General features: G+C 38.8%; 1 protein-coding gene across 1 annotated transcript in view; it reads right to left on the reverse strand.

Annotated features, from left to right (window-relative positions):
* KIF5B (kinesin family member 5B) overlaps nt 1-18,331 on the reverse strand; it is a 34,762-nt gene extending 16,431 nt beyond the window's left edge. The window contains exons 1-11 of the mRNA XM_064636966.1: nt 17,993-18,331; nt 9,530-9,617; nt 7,913-7,986; nt 7,340-7,444; nt 6,881-6,929; nt 6,503-6,558; nt 6,294-6,381; nt 4,696-4,820; nt 3,088-3,192; nt 2,521-2,666; nt 585-733 (exon numbers count right to left, since the gene is read on the reverse strand). Coding sequence (XP_064493036.1) covers nt 585-733; nt 2,521-2,666; nt 3,088-3,192; nt 4,696-4,820; nt 6,294-6,381; nt 6,503-6,558; nt 6,881-6,929; nt 7,340-7,444; nt 7,913-7,986; nt 9,530-9,617; nt 17,993-18,118 — 1,111 coding nt within the window. The 5' untranslated portion in view covers nt 18,119-18,331. The remainder of the gene's footprint in view (nt 1-584; nt 734-2,520; nt 2,667-3,087; nt 3,193-4,695; nt 4,821-6,293; nt 6,382-6,502; nt 6,559-6,880; nt 6,930-7,339; nt 7,445-7,912; nt 7,987-9,529; nt 9,618-17,992) is intronic.
* Between the last annotated feature and the right edge of the window lie 2,731 nt (nt 18,332-21,062).

The following is a 21,062-nucleotide window of genomic DNA, read 5'->3' on the forward strand; positions in this document are numbered from 1 at the left end:
AGCTGCCAAACTCCAGAATACACCTGTAATTATGACCTATGTTACTCTTTTCCTGAATTTATGGCTTCATTATTAACTTGCATTTTGCAGAAACTTCAATTGATAAGAAGTTAATTATTCAGGAAGAATGAACAGGCATATATCCTGCACTGTCAGCAGTTTTGGGTGGTTTTTTTGCCTATTAACATGTTTGAGTTTTAAATGAGGGTAAGATCCTGTGATATTGATTTGAATTAGAAAACCAAATCAGAGGAAACATTTAACTCAGTTTCTGCACTTACAATTAAAAGCAGTTTTTTCTCTCCCAAAATAAGAATTTTACAATGTAACTCTAGCTCTACTAGTAAACCAAGTATTGAACAATCTAACATGAATACACTTTCAGACCTTTTTGCCATTACGAGATTACTGGAAGTTGTTTCAGTTGCAATAAAGTGAAAAGCATGAAGTTCAAAAGTCAACTTAATATCCTAGATTTAATATTCTTAATACTGTCTTGCATAGTGCCCCTAGCTATTTTTGGTATCCTTAGGACCTGTTGTCTTGACCAAAGTTTGCATAATAAAAATCTAATTGTTTCTCACCATTCCGCCACCTGTTGAGTTCGTTCTCCAGCCACTGGATGGTGTTACGCAGGGTCTTGTTTTTCTCCTTTTCCTTCTCGTACTTTTTCTTCCACTGTTCTGCTGTGAGCTCCACGTTGACACAAACTGTGTTCTTAATGGTCTTCGCTCTACACAGAAAAGGCAAAAACCTCTGAAACTTCATTTTTAAAGAGAGGAATCAAAGGTTATTAAATAAAATTTCCACGGATCACTGGTGAAAGTGTAAACATTCCCACCTCTTCCAAAAGTTTATTTCTACTCCCCGTCAAGTTACTATTCTTTCAATTCAATTGATACAACTGTTAATGGACAGAGCAACACAACAAACTTTGAGAAGGCTGAAAAATCTCAAGCTGATTGAGTTGGAAAAATTCAGCTGCATACCTTCACCTGAAAGAATTCAGGTCAGGATAGTTGTGCACAACTTTGAACAAAGGACAGTATTCACATCTAGCTGTACAACGGAGAGCATAATACTTCTAGGGTGCAAAACAATTGGCCTACCTAACAAACAGCTCATTTCAACCAAAAAAATCCAGTTACTAGATCTCCACTAACCAAAAAGGTGTTACAGGCCAATTAGATCATTTCAGATGGGATTATCTACACTCAGTCAGTTGAACCCCATCCAATTAGCCAATTAGTTTTGGAGACAAAACTACAGGCACAAATAACATATCCATGAAGTTAATGTCTGGTTTTCACTTTAGTGCCCTACATCACTTATATCCATAGTTTTCCTGTATAGTCTCCTGCTACCAAACACCCCACCCCATGAGATCAGAACAGGAAAAAAGCTTAATGGCAGTCAAACATTTCTCCAGCCCCACAGTACAATCCCTTTAAGTATCTTTCTGCAAAGTCTTAGTGCAAAAGACACATGATATTTTTACTGTGTCATGTGATAGTTACATAGCCTTCAGTTACTACAGCTGAGGGTTTCAGCATAAATTTGAACAACCCTAGAAGGTTGAATCACTTTACTGGAGTAACTATGGTGGTTGAGACAGAAGTGTACTCTGTTAACTCCTGAAGAAGTCAAGAGCACAAGGCAGTGAAACTACACAGCTGCAGTCGGAAGACACTTTCTAGCAGCTCATTCAATAAATACTAAAGGGAAAAGACTTCCTAACTTCTAAAAGAAGACCAAAAACCTTCACTGCTGCAGAATGCAGTGATTACTCCACACTCACCAACTATTCATATTCTGCCAGATTTCTAAGAAGTTCTGAATTCATCTAGTCTACTTTCCAAAACACAAAGCTTATCAGAGAAAACCATACAAAACTATCTTTTTGAACTAGAGTGGAAGAGGTACACTAACATCAAAGATCAGATGGACTAGCAAAACACTGACTGCTTTTGTAATGTGCTCCAGAAAATGCAGTGATTCAATCAAGTGGTCAGAAACTGGAGTATAACAAGGTAGCATTAACAGTAGAATGACAAAGAGCTACCTAACAGAATACCAAATGTGAAATGGGTACTTAAAAATTCAGTTACAAATGACACAGGAATTTACAAGTATTAACTCAAATGTTACTGGAATGCTAGATGAGGACAGGTTCCCCTGGCAAATAAAAGATTCAACTTAACAGGAGTGAACTCCTTCCTCCCTCTTCCACTTTAGGGGGCAAAAAAAAAAAGGTACTTATTACCCTCCAAAATTATACATTAAACCACATTTTGAACCAAACTATATGCTGTCCTCCTGGAAATGCAGTCTTGAGGATCCTGCCCAATTTAAGGATTTTTATATAATATGAGATAAGGTAGATCACAACACTTAGCCATAAATACAACAAAAAATTACAGAAAGAAAGTAAAAATTCTAATTAATTTGGTTGAGGAATCTTAATGGAGTAACTTGCTTCTTTCTCATTCTGCATTTATTTCTAATAAGTCATTTACTCACCTTTGGCCAAATAGAAGAGTAGATTTAGTCTCAGATTCATTGTAAGAAGATGGAGAACAGCAAATAACAATAGTGGTTCTGCAATTACCCCCTAGTGAATCTTGAAGGATTCTGGTCATTTTGCTATCACGATATGGAACATATGTCTACCAAGAAAATGGTTAAATGATCAGTCATGGTTTCTCAGACACATTTAATTTGTTGAAATATGAGTTATGCTTTTGCTAGGTGTAACTTCATCAGACATCAAATCCTCCTTTAATTCATAAATAGTAGGACTGAAGATGCACAGGATGACAAAATTGTGCTTCTATGTTTGGCAACTTTTAGAGCCCAGGAAGACTTTCAGTATGATGTTTGGATCCCTCAGCATTAAATGTAACTTATTAATCTTCACTGTCAACACAGTACAAGACCAATGGCCATCTCCAATGCACTGATGCAACTGGAGTAGTTTAAAAGATTCCAGGCATATCACAGAGATTGGTAAGAATTTCTGTGTAATATCATATTCAAAGACGCAAACCTTTAACCTTCAAGTATAAAAGTACAAAAGAGGACACTTACACTGCTTTCAGCCAGTGCCGAGATGACATTTCCAAGAGCAGACAAAGACTTGTTGATGTTCTTGGCCTCATCCAGCACAGCACCTTCTGCTCCAGTTTTACTAACCTATACAATATTTCAGTACATTATTAAATGCATCTTCAAAAAACATCTTTTGTGTTTAAGATAAAAGTGGAAAAATTACTTGAGCTTTAAGTCAGTCTCCCTGACTTAAAGAGATGCTCATAAGCATTAGAATAAGCAAACTCTTTCTCATACTCTTTCCCTGATTCATTATCAATTTCTCATTCAAAAGTCAGTGTTTGAAGATGTTCTTGATATTTTACACTGAAGTGAATTTTCTCCTTGCAAAGGAGGCCTCTTTATAGAAGATAAACCTACAGTTAAAAACTCCTGTCAAATGAACAACTTCAAAAGTAGTTTGAAGTTTGTCAAAAAGACTGAATTCCTTAAAAGTAAAACAACATTACGAGGTTACCCTTAAAACCAAACCACCACTATATCCCCCAAAAAAGCAAACCATAAAAAACAAACTACAAACCCCAAACCACATACCACCACTACCCCTGGAAAACATAACAGAGTCTTCATTAGCAGAAATTTATGAGAATAGATTTCAGAGGTTGAATCTGACCTACATGAGTGATCTAGGAACTTAAGCAGATACCACAAGAAATGTGAAAAAAAATCTAACCTGACACTATTCTATTTACCTTAGCTCTTCTGCCTCAAGGCCATAATTTGACTAACAGTTCTATAACCTCCCCTTTACTATTTTCACCAGGCTGTGATCATGACTACAACTAAACAATTCTATTTCCCTGTGTTTAAACCAACTCAAGACATGACATTGGCAACTTCATGTATTTCAAAAAGACTGGGGAAACACACAAAAGTAAAGTTTGAAATAAACAGTGAAAGGAACTACAGAGAAAAGAGACCTGCAACCCAGCCCTTAAAAGGCAAAAAAGACTATAATTAAAGAAGAACATTTCAGAATAAAGACAGGATCAGAGACAACAATAAGGTCATAGAACAGTGATGTAAGGAAAGACAACAGCCAGCAGAAACAAATGAAAAAAACTGAAGACAAAGACAGGGATAAACCCAGAAGCAAAGATGAAAAGAATGTCAAAAATCCAACTCTTGAAAGGTTAATTACAGTACATACTTCTTTCCTTGCTTTAAGCCACTCACATAGGAAAGTAAGCCGTCATTTTAACCAATGTTAATCAGAATTTCAAGTTAAGAAACTTGGTATCTCTATATGAGAAAATTCAGATATTCCACACCTATAGAACTCTTTATTCCAGTACCTGACTAACCCACACACCTGTAGACCTTTTTTGTGCTCTCAGATACCAAAATTCAACTCTACCCTATTTCCCCACCCTAGTCCATATTTACAAACTCTCACTGCAGAAATGCAGATCAGCTTAAAGTGTTAGTATCTAACAGCCAACTCAGCCTAGGACTCAGAAACCACATTTTAAAGTCAAAATTAACACCTCAGAGATGACAATCGAATAATCAGTATTACACTAATGTAAAATACTTGATTGAAAAGAAAAAAAGCTTTTCAGAGTAGAAAAAGAAACTTATAATTACCTTCTCACTACCTGCCAAGTCCACAAGGTAAAGTTTTCCACTTAGTTTCTGTTCTGTTTGAGTATTCTCTTGTTTTACATTAATAAGAAAAATACTATGGCTTCGGGAGCTGTGTTCATTCATATCTATAATTCAAAATATACACACTGTCAAAAAGATTTGCACAACCAAACTCACTTAAAACAGCACCTTCCCACAGTGCAGTGAGAGAGAAAAAGCTAATGCAACTGTATAGTGTAATCCCTCAATGACAATAGAACTAGAGGTAGCAAAACCAACAGCATCATCTAATTAAGTAACAAAATATCCAGTTTCCCTTGAGCTTCTATTAATACCCCACAAGCTCACCGATCAGGTTTGCTGGCCCGTCAGCTATGGAGTTCACACTTCTGATTTACTTTATTAGAACTGAAAGCATATTTAGGTTTTGATATCAGAATGCTTTTCACAGACTTCCAGTGTATCACATTTTATCCTTTTGTGATAATTTGAACTAGATGGCCATAACCTTTCAGCCCTTTCTTGTACTGCCCCCTCTGCCATGAAACATGCAGACCAAACAAGACTTGTTGAATTCAAAAAATTATTTTAATTCAGTAACAAAATTTAAGCAGACTGCAATCTGAATGAGAATGTCTGTCTACTACTTCTTTTAACTATAAATCCCTCACACACCTAGAAGGACTGGCTTACTGATGCCACAGAAGCAGCTCAACACAGAATAATACCCTTCTATCCAAATTTCTGCTACTTCTCCTTTACTTAGTGTGGTCCCCACCTTACTACCTAGGATGAGCAACGAGTGGACGTGCAAGACTGAATCATTCCTTAAAAGGAACATCATATTTCTAATTTTGATCTTTAACCAAAGAAATGAGAAGGAAAACTTTTTTTTCTTAATGACTCTATATTCTTTTTCTGAATAAAGAACTAGACACAGGAAGACTGTAAAACTCACTCTCAATTTGGCTCTCAGACATTTCTGGCAGTCACCTCGGTTGCGAAGGACTCAAGTATTATTTTGCACACACCTCATCTTTCCTTGTCTTTTGTCAACCCCTCTGTCAGTTCCTAATCCTGTACTGGTGGGAATTTGGAGACCCGTGACAGGGCTCCTTGTAACTCAGTTGCATACTACTGCCAAAAATCTTGGGACATTGGGATGCTGCTTAAGTTTGCAGCACATCTGAATATACATTCTGACCAGCTGCTCTTGGAATATGTGACAGAATGGTCAAACTGTCAGTGAGCCACAGTGCCTCACTTACAGATTTCCAGGTTAATTGAAATAGATTCCCCAAACTGGGATTTTGCACTGTTACTAAAGCAGAACTACATGTTTTTCTCCAGTGATTCAGAGCTCCTCACTGACCACTTACTTTCTCCTTTCAATCCAAGTCTAAGCAATCATCTAACAAAAAATTAATTGAAATACTTGTTTTGGAAAGACACGTTGAAACTGCTTATGCCAGACCCTTTCAGAAACCTGAACTGTTTAGCTAACTACTTTTCTCTTCCATACTTCCATACTATTTTTGTACTTCCACATCAGAAGCAACTCAATAAAGCACTAAAAGGAAACAAAAGATAATACTTACTTGTAACTGCTACATGTCGATTTGATTTTCCTTCATCTATAGTATCCATAACTTCTTCTGGACTACATACAAAACGCTCTGTGCAACCCTTTGGGAAACAAAAGGAGGGGGGGGAAAGAGGGGTTGTAAAATAACATCACACCAACAATTCAAAAGTAAATGATGTACACTAGGAGTGCAAGATGGAGACATATCAGACTGATGCTCACCTTTACATAGGGAACTCTATTTTTGTCCTCATGAACAGAAAGATTGGTCTTCGAAACTGGAAGAGAAAAAGTTGCAACGCTAAAGCACATATGATTTAACTGCAAAATGAATGAATGCACTGTGTACAATGCATGGACGAGTCATAAATGTTACCTCTCAGCAACACTTCATAAAAACTTAATATACAAGAAACCACCACTACTGCAGTTTTAGTAATATTATAAGGATAAGCTCCATGCTTTCGTGTTTTGATGTACCCTTACCATGTATAGGCTATTAGCATAACACATACTTAAGTATCATAAGGGTTTGGTTTTTTTTAATAGCTCTCTCCAAAACAATTTACTTTCTATGTTCAATACAAATAAAAGGCTTACCATCCAAAAGGTCCCTTATTTTATCCAAGTATATTTCAAAATATGACACCTAGAAGTAGGAAGAGGAAAAAGAGATACATCACCAGAAAGCAAAAATGCTTTGCTTTTTGATCACAAGGATCCAGTACGATTAGTATGACCTCCCACATAACACCACATCCAGCTCAAGTTCTTACAGCTGAACTAAATACACCTTAAAGAAAAAAACACATTTGATCAAAAGCTTCAAACACTATCAGCACTGCCACAGGTTATCAGGACAGCTACCATCAATGTTCAATGGAAACAAAATTAAACTGTTAACATAATTCTTCTCTAAGGAGAATCAGTTACTTCAGAAACAACTCAGGTTATCATGTTTCCAAATTACAGGCATTTGAAACAGATACAGAATATCCATTTACCCACAGATTACCTTCCAGTTTTAATACAGAGTAAATAAGTAAAAATGAAGTTTACCTTAATATGAAACTCAAGATTCTCATCCATGGAGTAAATATAATTAAAAATATCTTGCACTATTCTTGGAATAATGCCCATTCCATCTGGGTCGTGAAGCTTCCCCTTATTAGAAAAAGATACAATAAAATTAAATATTCATACTGAATGCAACATTACAAACAGTACACAAAGGCAAGGCAACTGGTTCCAGTTAACACATTAAAGTGCTGGTGGATATGATACACTTATTCTGTCTACAAAGGACAGTCTTGACCATCCATTTAGCCCCAGCATTTGCCAGAAGTGTAAAGAACAGCCTCAGAACACTGCCAAACTACTACAAGTGAAAATATGTTACTAACATCATTCTTGCATTTCTCATCCTGCTACTGAGGGCTGAAAAAAATACACTAGTAGCCATTCTCAGTCCTAAAAACAATAACAGGGTATAAAAATGTTGTAATGGAAAGGGAAAGAAAATTAAAATTGCGAGAAGAAAACAAGCAGACATCTTATTTCTAGAAAGGTAAGACTTTGCAATGCAGAGATGTGACAGAGACATTAAGAGAAAATTGTTTTAGTATTTCTTACTTCCATAGTGTGTGTCTTTCCAGATGATGTCTGCCCATAAGCAAAGATTGTTCCATTGTATCCCTCGAGTACATCTAAAGGGAAGGAGTATTTTCATTAGCATTCATTTCCTTCTTCTAAAGATAAGTCAAATTAAATAGAGTGCAAGCAGGCAGTTCCTAAAACGTCCAGCAAGTTAAATCACTCAATGTTTGGGAACCCTGTGCTAGAGTTAGGGGGAAGAAGCGTGTTTCTCCCTACCCCTTTTAATGAATTATGTCATCATCAACTGTCTTAGAAGTTTCCTGTATTAGAAGCACCTGTTTCTTCAACCAGAAAAATCAGGAATTCACAGTCAGGGACAAAAAGGAAATTGATACAATTGCCAGGCTAAACAGATAGTCTTTGATATCTTGGAAGAAGAAACCATGAGAATGCCATCATATTTTCAACCCTCAGGAAAGTTTAATTGTCCAGTTGTGATGAAAATGAGCTATGCCCTAAGTGTCAAGCATCTTATTCTTAGGCTTCTCTTCCAAATAATGAATGAACCCAGCCCACCGGGCTGGTGGGTTTGCTTGTTCATGAGGCAGTTACTGTAGAATCACATCTTGCAGGCAAACTTTTATTTTCCAAAACCAGGTATAAAATACTCCCAATGGGGAGGTCTTTGCCATTCCATCAGACTGTAAATCGATTTGTCCCCCCACCAGAGTTCATTTGCCACTTGATGTAGCACGGCCTAGAAATGCCACATGGAAATCAGAGTTTTACAATGAGAAAAGGGGCAGCATTAAAATTCTTAGTTCAATTCCAGTTTTTAAAGAACAGACTTTTTATCTAATCCTGATTACCAATAACTCATTTAAGGGTTCAATACTTGTAGCAGCATGGCTTTTCCACAGCAATCCGTGATTCTAATGATCAAACCCCCCCTACATTTACCACATATTCTTCTGTCACTAGCAGTTGATATTTCAGGTGTTTCTGACAAGACTTTGTAAAGCCATTTTGAAAGTTGTGTCAATGATTATTGATGTCATCAGGAAATGAATCAATTTTATTTGCAAGAAACTAGCTAGCTACTTACTAGAGGAACTTACTGTGGTGTATCCTTCTTTGTGATAAGTCTTGATTTTTCAAACATACTAGGCCAATTCTGACAATTCAGTTTTGGAGAAACTGTACACCCTGACATGCACAGCAAAAACTCATATTTCACAAGTTTCATTTCCACTTATACTCCTGCAAACAATCTTATGTAGGATGTTTTTCACCAATAAATTTTTTTTGGGATAGATGGACAACACACCTCAAACCTATTAATAAGCGTTATCTTGATTAATTTCAGACAAATTGTTTTAAACAATTATCGCACAGAACTGTAAAAAAAAAAAACCCAACCCAAAACATAGCAGGTAAACATTATCAAGTGTTGCAATCGACTGAAATGGTAGGTTAAGTATTGACAGGATTTATTAGCTCAACTACAGGATAATTTCATACTGCTATAATCCATGTTGGCACTTATTAAACACACAGAAGATAAAAGGCAGCAATAGAAGTATCAGTTTTCAACACTGAAACCCACACAAATATGAGACATTTTCTTATGGTAAAGCTGCTCTTCCACCTCACCTTTGACAATCTTTTTAGCACAGTCATTGTATACTTGTTCCTGTGATGTGTTTGACTGGAATACACGGTCAAATATATATGGCTTGGACTGCAAAAAAAATAAAAAGAGATAGAAGAGTCATTAAAATGATGTAAGTGGAACTGGAAGGTGTTTGTTCATATAGTTTAGAAACATCCTATACTGTCTCAGCCCAATCTTCTATTTTAAGCACATGAAGACTGTAACAAGGAAATCAGCTTACACAGTGTTGCCTAAATCTTCATGCACTTGCTTACAAGTAAGGCCTTGAATTAAATACATTTGGTTTCAAAGTGTTACCTAAATAGTTCTCCAAAACTACTCTGCCACATGACCTCAAGATACTTGATTTACAAGGTTAGCCAATGCCTGGTCTGTACATCCAAGAACCCCTTATTCTCTTCTAGTCTGGTGGCAGGTTTATTATGGTAAACCCAAACTATTAAAAACAGCTTATACCCCATGACACAGAGCATCTATCTTGGTAATATTTGTTAAAAATCTCACACCAAAAAGAAACGTTTAGCACAAGAACTATTTTGCTATACACTACATCCTTAAAATAAAGCTCTCCAAACAGAAGAAAAGTCCATGTTGGAGGAAGGGAACCTTTCACAAAGACTCCTTTTGGAAAAGGCTATGTGGTCAGGAAGCTCCGACAGAATTTTGAGAGGAATGTTGGATATTGCTTTTTTTAAAAAAAAAAAAGAGATTTTCATAACAGTTCTAAGAAGATGACAGTCCATTAGGATATGAACTATCATGCTCTTAAAAAGACTACTATATCTTACAAAGTTCAAATTTTTGTAGCACTTTCAGAGCTTGACTTTGTAGGTAGACAAGCAGACGGGCAAAGTTTACAAAGGACCTAGGTCAGTTACCATTGTTAACTCCCTGCAACAGTGAAGCGTTCCATTTTGCCTAAATTTAATTCATTATCATCTTTCCCCAAGGATATTCTGGAACTGACTCTCTGGCAAAGGAACAAGTATAGTTTCCATCTTTCATCCGCCCACCACATTTCCCTTCCCCAGCCTGACCTTCCATTTGTCTTTAATAACGTCTAGCACCACACCAAAAAAAGCTTTTTTAAATTCAACACATATTTATCTGTGCAGAGGCCTTGAATTCAGATGGAGGAGCTCCCTCTTGGAAAATAACAATTAAGTGTTCACTGTATAAATAAGTTCAAGAAACCACAAAACTCGGTAGGCAGAAACTATCCCTAAGGTGCTGAAGTTTGTCAGAACACTTGTTTCACAGCAGGGAAAGCACAAAACTCGATTACTCATTTCAGCTTCAAATACATCTCAAATCTCTCTGTTCTACAGGTAGAATTGAGGCCATCACATACACCAGGAGACAAACAACTAAAATTTTCTAGTAACCCTGAGGTAAGAAAATGAAGACTTGAGAACACATTACACAAAAAGGAAGTCACTGTAGAAAGGATGACACCAGCTACACATTTTCTTTCTCATTAGAAGCTGTAGCTTCAAAAAACCTCCAATTTCACAGATATCAACCAGCTACATCACAAAACATTAATCAGATCTGTTTCATGCTCAAGTGGGCATATTTATATGCACTGAAATAATTCCATTTTGGAGCATCATATTTACCATTGCACACTGGAAAAATATAGTGAGAAAAGTGATAGTGTCCAATGTAACTATAAACAAGCCACACAGCATTAGAAATTTGTGTGTTTGTGCTTGTCAGATTTAAATCCTCCTTCAAATTATTGCTCCAGAAAGTATATAGATGAAAATTATTTCAATTACATTGATTTCAGAAGAATTAGGGAAAGTTCCTGGATACAATCTCTGACAGTCTATGGAGCAACTGTTAACAATACCCACTATTTCTCATAGATCCTAACATATCTGATCTTTGCTGTTGCCAGCAAAGCATGACAACAATGGGAATGGAAAAGTACATTAAAATGTAAACATTATTTTGCATAGTACGCGTTTGAATGTATAGACATCATTGTGTATTTATATATTACTATGGAATATTTCTGATGCCAAAGAGCAGGAAGAAGGAACTGTAGGCATAACCTGCACTAATCTGCAACCATCCTGCAATCTACAGGTATTTGCAGCAGGTTCTAAAAAAAGCTACCCTTCTCTACATTTTTAAACAACATTTAGAGGGGTTTGTTTTGCTTTTAATTCTTCTGCCAAGCAAAGGTTGACTGAATTGAACTATTCTTTTTCTGTGTTAAAGAAAAATGAGAGCAATCTGCAGACACAGAATACTTTTAGACTATCTACTCTCCAATTGCCACTAAAATGCTTTCATAAGAGAACAGAGTCCAATTACAGTATCTCATACAATCACAGTCTCTTTTGTTTTACAGAATGTTAATATAAACAATAGAACATATGATGAATGCCATGGACTAGTAAGTACAGGAAATCAAGCTGCAAGAACTTTGCTCAGGCAGTAATGCCTTTAATTGATCTAGTTTATTTATACAGTGAAAGCTGTTAGGCACATGGCAAACTCCCAGTTCCCTCAAGTTAACAACTGCTACAAAAATAGCCACAAAATTTAATAATTCTGGCCAAAAGCATCCTCACGAGGAGTACTGTTTTCACTTGTCACTTCTCCATCCCTTGCAGGTGGAAAGTGTATGTTTATGTGCCCTCAGTATTACAGGTTCCTAGATGAAGCCACAATACAACCTCAAAGCACTCAAAAATGCCATTACATATTTCCCTCCCAGGTCACAGTACTTTTATCACACCTATGAAAATCCATACTAGACACGTCTCTGTTCCATCATCACCGAATCAGTATCTAACCAAGTAGGTTTAGATAAGCAGGTTCCAGGGTGATTTTGTTCTAAGAATACAAATTACACTCACTCAGCATGATTTCACATCTTTGACATCTGCAATGCTATGTCTTATCACTTCTCTTTACAGTCCACTTTCTGCTGTAAACAAAGCCAAAACAGTATTACACAGATTACCATGCCCTAGAAAGCCTCCTCATTACCTTTAAGAGATTAATCAAGAAAGATTAAAGTGCCAGATATTTTTTCTATACCAGATGCCTTTTCTTCACCAAGCAGTAAACAATCAAATCTAATGATGACCTGAAGACACAAAAGGTCCAAGCAACATTACCACATGGAGTCCACAACAGGCACAGTAGCAGTGTCACTACCCTGGTATGAGGCTGCTTTGACATACTCCAGAATTTTTCAGCAGGTGTTGCTCAAATTCTATTACCCATTTAACACATATGACCTATAAGCAACATATAAAATACCAAGCAAACAAGCAGAGCTTCTGACTTCCTCTCTGCAAATAAGTTAGCTCCTTGTCTAGCATTTCTTCTGTCAATAGTCAACCACAAGACAACTTCAGCTCCTACAGCTGCCTGTACTGAAGGGGTGTGGTCTCACAGTAAAAACTTTGCAAGTGTTCTAACAGTCCTCAAAAAAGTACATTTGCCAACAGGATTTAGCAGGAGTTAAACTGAATCTTAATAAAGGGCTTATGCAGAAGTACACAGTTCCACAATTATCTTGAAGACTAGTTACCCATTACACTCATAAAAGGATGCTTAACCCACCTAAATTATACAAAATTTGAAGCATGCATGAGTTTCTTTGGAAAAGTTTTTAAGTCAATACCTTCAATGAGAACCATGGAAAATTCTGCAATCACAACTACACTGAAATCTTACCTCAAAAGTCAGAGAAATAAATACTTAAACTTATCTCCATAGAAGAAATTGTAAAAAACCTTCATATTGCTATTGCAACTTCCCATAAACTACAGAACTGGTTATTCCTAAGAATACCTGAGTTCACCTTAGCTTTAGATATTAATGCATAAAAAGTAAGTCAGCAGTGAAAATTTACTTGAAAAAAATCAGTAGCATATTTTTTTACCACAATATATCTGCAGCTCTTCACTGGTTTTTGCTGGAATGGACAGTTAACCCCATGTCATACCCACCCATGTCAGCTTATTCTCAGTGAAAGGCTGAAGTAGCACATAATGGGCCTACTTTCCCTTTAAGTTCTCTATCAAAGAATGTTCTCCCTGTCAGCGCAAAATATGTTAAAAGAATAATCCCACACGGAATAATTTCTGGAAAGTTTGATGCCAAATACCTGACTCAGTTCTTCCTGTTACTAAGCTAAGGTATTGCTGCTTTGACATACCTGAGTCTGACACAGCAAATGGGGGAAAAGGCACAGTTACAAATTAGTGTTTTATTTTTAGGATAAGGAAAGAGGATTTTCTTCTTGTCCTAGCTCCATGCACACAGAAGTGCATGGAAAGGAGGATTTTCTTCTTGTCCTAGCTCCATGCACACAAAAGTGCAGCTGATAAAGAAGAGTTAGTGGATCTCAACTCTCTTTGTCCTATTTTCCTTATTTCTGTGCAAATACTGCAACTCAAATATCAACTTTTACAGCAGTTATTTACTGTTACAGAATGACTAAAATGTGATTTTATTTAAAATATTGTGACTGGAAACTCAATTTCCAGCATCAATATAGGGAATAATTTTGGAACAAGAGTTTCAGCCAAACTTTGCCTTAGTAAAAAGTTTTTTCTAAAGAGAAAAGCAAGCACTTCTGGCATAAAAATGGTCATTGAATTTCAGAACAATGAAAAAAAAAAAACAAACCAAAAAACAAACAAGTATGAGTGAGGTGTTTCTAAGCAAGTGGCACAGCAGTCAGGGAGAAGAGGTTTCCCTTTACAGATTAATGTAACATAGAATATTTGCTTTCTGTTAAATCATCATACCAGTATCATCTGAAAAGCATCTTTGTTATTCACCACTTAACGGAATAAAGTTAGAAAAAAATTAGAGAATAACTCTGGAAGACCAGTATTATTTCAGCTACAGACTGCAATTTCTCCTTCATGATTAAGGTTGCACTGTAGACACGAAGAATTTTTATCTGTGTGTCTCTAACAAAACAGTGCTTTCCTTCATGTCAGCAAATAATAGTAACTAAAAAGCTGCTTTAAGAAGGCATCTTGCTTCTTGTATTTATACAGTCCAGCACAGCCTTCAGCAACACATAGTTTACGTTTCCCTTTTGAAAAATATGCTGCCAAAAGCTGCAGTAGTAGCAAGTGATCTTCATTACCTGCTTCTAACATAACTTAAACCTGGCCTTGCTCTCATTTATGATCCAACACTAGTTTTAAAGACCATGAAAAAGAAATCTAAATGTCTCAAGCTCTTTCCAGGATCACAGGGGTTACATTTTACATTAAAAAAAAAAAAAAAATCAGCACTCTAAACAAATATGAAAATACAGACAGGTAGCCACGATTCTTTCTTAAAAGTCATAGAAATAAGGAATATACTGTGATCACTACTAAACACATTTGGACAACAGAGGCATACTGCCCATTTTTGTGAATGCCCATAGCACCTCACCACTTCAGCCACTGGATAGTACTGGTTTTGGTTTAGACTTCAGTCAAAAATCCCTGAGTATTCAGTAGTCTACCTCTGGGGCAGTTTTAAGATGAGCAAGACTAGGTATAGATGTTTTTAAAGATTTATAGAGGTGCTATGCAAAACTATAAAGCTACTCAGTTGCAAGTAGTTTTATATTTGAAAAAATAAAGTACATAATCCTATATCAGATTGCTATTCCTCTCTGTTACATCTTACTCAAAAGCCTGAAACCCATGAGCAAATTGCTATCAATTTTTGTATACAGGTACATTTCTAATGTTTAACATCAAAGACTCATTATGAGTCACCCTACTATCTATTTTAACAAAATCCTTATATTTCATTAACAGGAAGAGACACCAGGAAAAAGTATTTAATAGACTTTTCCATTAATATGGAAAAAAGCCACCTTGAATTAATAATTTAGAAGTTCTTTACTGGTGAAAAAAGTTTCATCCTATGGAAAAACAATACTTTGTTTCAGAGTCTGCTCTTTAAAACAGACCAACACCATATGTCCCCTCTAGTTACAATTAAACAAGTATTTTATCTAACACAAATCAAAATGACTCACTTGTCCAGAAAGATAACAATGACACTAATTACATAGAAGCTAGGAATAGAAGGGAGGATAGCTAGCTCAGAGATGACAGAAAAGGAGGAGGGTTTGGTTATAGTCACTGATTTTCCTCCACACCCTCCTCCAGAGGAATCAAATCTGCAGTCTGGGATAAGCCCTGCTTCCGCTGCCTCCCAGTTTTCACCTCCCATCTACCATTACAGGCAACTCCCAAGTATTATTAAAGCAGCCTTCACTGTTCCAGACCCAGACAACACAGAAGGTGCAAGTCCTCCAGGAAGCTGAGGAAAGCAGCCATAAAAAAAACAGAAGTGACTTAATTACTGTTCAACAGGCAGCCAATAAGGGCAGAAATGAAACAGCTGAAGTAACCAAACAAAGCTTATCAGGGAACGTTTTTAGAAACTGTTTCATGAGGACTGTTTCTGTTACTATCCTCCCTTGGGCAATTCTGCAACACAGAAACACAAGCCTGGAGGGCTACAGGCTCAGGTTAGAAGGTCCCTAAATTTGTAAAAAGTTAGCTTGCTAAAAAAAAAAAACCCAAACCAAACAAACCCAAGTTAAAGTAACTGTCTCAACAGTTTTGGAGAATTAAGTCATGATTCTGAGAACACTGACCTTGTCCTATAACCACCACTATAAAAACAAAATCACAGATTATCAATACTTCATTAAGATTTTGTGAAACAGGACACAAATACTGTCACTGCTACCCAACCTAATAACTTCGGGGCATTTTTTCCCCTAAGTCAGACAGAGCACGTACTGGACCCAGGACCATTGGGGAATCTTTTGCTGTGATTTTTACCAATGCAGAAATCACCAAAGTAGAGCTGGCAACAATAAACATTAACCCTGAGCAGAAAGCCCCATGTGATCCCTCTGAAACACACCATCAGACTGTTCTACTCAGACATAGTACCACCTTGACACAATTTACATTTCAGATAACTTTAAAGTGTACTTAAAGAGTATTTTAAAAATATAAGCTTTTATTCATACTAGAACTAATGAAAGAAAATGTGGAAAATTTATTTTTTAAGTTAGAAAACATCAAGGTTTCTAAACTAAACCGTGGGTTTTAAACAGATTATGCAGTGTCACAATGAATGGGCATTCACTGATAGAATGAGATTATTTGTTCTAGTTAAATTTTCCATTTTCCAGGATTCGTTCCTTACTCTGAGTTTACCTGTACAACCTCAGGAAGAAGAGATATACTCCAAGATAGTAACTTGCCAGCTGAAATAAGCCCAAATTACCTCATTTCAAAAGCATGCTATCGTTCTTGTTGCTCCAGACTCAAGGAATTCCATATTTTATTGACAAATTCATCTGAATATTAACAGATTAAAGCACTAGTATTTACTAACTCATTAAAAAAAAAAAAGTATTTTATTAGATCACCTCCTGCAATTTCAGACAGTTTGCAAAAAAGTTATTACTGACAGCCTCAAAAAAAACCCAGAAAAAACACCAAAATTTGAAGACAGATAACTGGTATTTAAATTACTTTCAGCAGTGCAGAACCAGCACTGTCTTTCTCAAGAAAAAATATTTACATGAAAACAAAAAAGTTAACAAAAATAAAACAAGCATCAGGAGTAATGTGTGTTTATACAACACCAACCAAACGAGACAATAAACTACTGTACTTTATTTTTATATTCCAGTTCCACTTCGTAGCTAAAGATGACCCAGTGAACAAAAAGCAGAGGATTATCTTTTTCCCTGCAACATCCAGATTGTTTTATAATAGGTCTCGTACCTTGCAAGGAGACTTCAGTTAAAACACATTTACAACCCTGCAGTAAGGCAAATAGTCTGTTTATTCTGATTTAACAACAACAAGAAGTTGTTAGCTGACGGATACAGATCGCAAGCAGCAACGCGCTGGAGCCTGCACGGTTGTGCTGCATTTCTTCCCCAAAACTCTCCGCAGACCATTACCCGTCGGCAGCTCCCACGCGTGCATTGGGAGCGGGATTTAGCGGTCACATATCCCCGGACAGCCCGGCTGGCGGACTCACTGCGGGACCCGCCTTCACTCCGCACCTCGTCCCTCGGCGTCTCGCCGGAGCCTTTGTCAAAGGTCTCCCGACCCGCCCCCCCCTCCGTGTCCCGGCAGCCCCACGGCCCTCAGCCCGCGCCGCGCCTCGCCCGGCCGTGCCCACATCCCGACCAGCCCATCCCGCCCGCAGCTCTGCCTGCCTTCCTCCCCTTCCCCCACAGACCCCGAAAAGCCCGTCCCCCTTCCCGAGGCGTCTCCGCCCGGGGGCCCTCCCGCCCCGCACCGCGCCCATCCCCGCGGCGTCTGACCCCGCCGACCCCTGACACCCCCTCCCTCTCTCCCTCCTTCTCTCGCCCGCGGCGCCTCCCGCCGCTCCAGTCCGGGCCGGCCCCTCACCGCAATGACGACGGTATCCTCGCCCTGGAACTTGGCGATGTACTTGTCGCCGCGGGCCACTTCGGACTCGTTGAGGGGCCTGAAGCGACACATCACTTTGATGTTACACTCCGCCGGGTCCGCCATCTTAGGCCACCGCCGCCTCCGGGGCGCTCAGCTCCGCCGCCGCCCGCTGCTTGCAGCCGCACGCCGCGCCGGGGGGGTCTCGCAAACCGCCGTGGCCGGGAAGCCCGCGCCCGCCCCGGCAGGAGGGAAAAGGGAAGGGCTCCTTCCTGGCCGCCGCCGCCGCCTCCCGCGCTCACTTCCTCCCCAACATGGCCCCGGCCATGGCGGTGCGGCCGCGGTTCCCGCCCCGCCCCGCCGGGGGTGTGTGTCAAGGTGACGTCACCCTCCGCAGCGCCCGCCCCGCCTTGTGCGCAGGCGCGACGCTGCCCCCGGGCTGGCGGGGGCGCTGCCCACGGGGCCGCCGGGGGCGGGAGACAGGGGCGGGGCTCCCTCAGGCGGGCGGGGCTGCGGCGGCGCCGCCCGCGGCCTCTTTTTGTGTGCGGCTGCAGCTGGTTTCGTAGAACCGTGGAATTATAGCATTATAGAACCATAGAATTAGAGAATCACAGAATCGTAGAACCATCAAGGTTGGAAGAGACCTTTAAGATCGTCCAGTCCAGCCGTCCACCCACTAACCACTAACCACTGAACCGCATCACCCGGCGCCAGATCCAGACGCCTCTTAAACACCTCCAGGGATGGTGATTCCACCACTTCCCTGGGCAACCTGGCTCCGCACCGGTTCCCTCCACATAGAGCAGCCACAGAGAATTACTGAATCACAAAATCAACTAGGTTGGAAAAGACCTCTGAGATTACTGAGTCCAAGCTCCGACCAACCACACCGCCATGTCAACTATGTCACCATGTCATGGCAGGAAGCGCCATGTCTGGTCTTTGGAGAGATATTGCAACATGGCTCTGCCACCAGCAGAACTCTGAGCAGGGCAGTGCTGGGGAGAGCCAAGCTCTGTATGAGCGACAGAAAACCGAGAGGGTGAGTGTGAAGTAAAGGCTTCAAGTGGGCAGTTGAGATAGAAACCTATGATATTTGGAGATTTTTTTTGTTTTCGTTTCTTTTCCCAGCTCAGAAAAGGAAAAAAAACACATCTGTGAGGTGTTCAGAGACGTCAGGGAGCTGCCAGTGTTTGCTAAAGTTCCTGTGATCCTCATTGCCTGCATGTCTCTTGGAGCTGGAAGCCGGCGAGTGGGATCAGAGCACATGGCAGCCCACAGCTCTTGGTGTCATCCCCAGGGATGGAGTCTCTCACAACCTCTTCATCCCAATTTACAAAAACAAAGTCTGCACAGTGGTTTTTTCAGGCTTAGTTTATTACAAGTTTTACTAATTTATTACAGTGGATCTAATTTTAATCAGTCAAAACTTCCTGTGTCTAGACAAAAATCATCAGGTGAACCATTCTGATAGAGATTTCCAAGAGTCTCATGACTTTATAACTGTGCCTCTTACATCCAGGCATGAACTTTCAGATTGGAACAAAGTACAGACTCGCAGCTTGGCTAAAGTCAGTCAGTTTCCTAACAGAAATCATGACTTGTACTGGAAATTTTTCAAATAGCCTTGAAGTTAATTAAAAAAAAAATAGAAAAAAAATTGAGGAGCCTTTCTCTTAAATTAGTAAATTTTAGTAGGGCAGAATGACTCAAAATAGCAGTGTCCTTCCCTTAAAAGTCTTCTTTTTTTTCATTTAAAAAAGGGGGAAATATTATGAATTTTAACAACAACCATCTGTAATCAGGCATCCCCTATTTTCAAGACTTCTCGGTTCAGGGATTTCAATGCTGTGTTTTCACTTAGGATAGGTGTGCAAGGCAAACACAGCTTCAAAACTACTCCACATGACAAAAGAATTACCTAATGATCTAGTTTCATCTATAGGTTCTTTTCACACAGTAATACGAAAAATATTTCTATGCCTAGTTATTCTTATGAGGTAATCTAAGTCTTCTAAATTGAGGTCATGTTGTAACAAGTTTATTTTTCCGCTGTGATTAAAAATGCTGCAGGACTGTGCTGTCTTATGCAGGGCAGCAACAATTACACATCCCTACCTACCAGCAAATGTGGAAATAGTTGTCTGGAAAAGCCAAGATATAGGCTCAGTCTGTAGAAGGTGCAGTGCTGCTCCACAGCATCTAGCATATGAGGTATATATAGATATATATATATACAGTTCTGTTTGTCTGTGTTTTCAATAAAATGTTTTAAACATAATTGTGTCAGAAAGCCTATTTCTGTTGATTGCTATTTTAACATTTTGTTAAGGAAGAAACCTCATAATGACATGATTCTCAAGAAAACAGATGATTGGGCTTGCTTACCTTTTCAATTTTACATAGCAGACACAAAGACAAGGCAGACACATGCGTAGGAAATTACTCATTGTAACTATGTTGAAACAGAAAATGTCAGCATGCGAACCCTGTAGAAAGGACTGCCCACTGTGAAGCTGTTGGGTCTGTGCAAGCTCCTGGGAGAACTGGCTGATGGTGTCCCATCCTGGCTGTGGGAGCCTTTGCTGAACGACATCTGCTGAACTGCATCCTCTCAGATCCCTTTCAGGGACTCTGTCATGAAGTTTCTCCTCTCTGATCTGCTGTTCAAAATAGCAACCGTTCCTTGACATGACCTACTTAAGGTCTGACACAACGAAGCAGTGTGCTCAAAGAGGGCAGTGTGTTATCTCTGCTGGCGCCAAGATGTGTCAAAACAGCAGTCTTGAGGATTTGTGTTTAAAGATGCGGTCTCATGAGACCAGGGCAGAGACCAAACATCCTGGTGAATTTCCCATTTTGTCATAATTACAGAATGTTCTTTCTTTGCTAATTGGGAATATATTTGCTGCCTTCTATGTTGTTATGTAATGTCTGCAACATACATTTTTTGACACTTAGGATAAAAGACTCTGTTTAAAAGTAATATATTGTAATGAGAAAAAATGGTGTCTCAGTTATCATGAAAAGTGAATCCTTCTGTTTGATGCTTAAGCCTAGTATGCTCATG

Source organism: Pseudopipra pipra, chromosome 1 (genome assembly GCF_036250125.1).
Source record: "Pseudopipra pipra isolate bDixPip1 chromosome 1, bDixPip1.hap1, whole genome shotgun sequence".
Classification (NCBI taxonomy): Eukaryota; Metazoa; Chordata; class Aves; order Passeriformes; family Pipridae; genus Pseudopipra; species Pseudopipra pipra.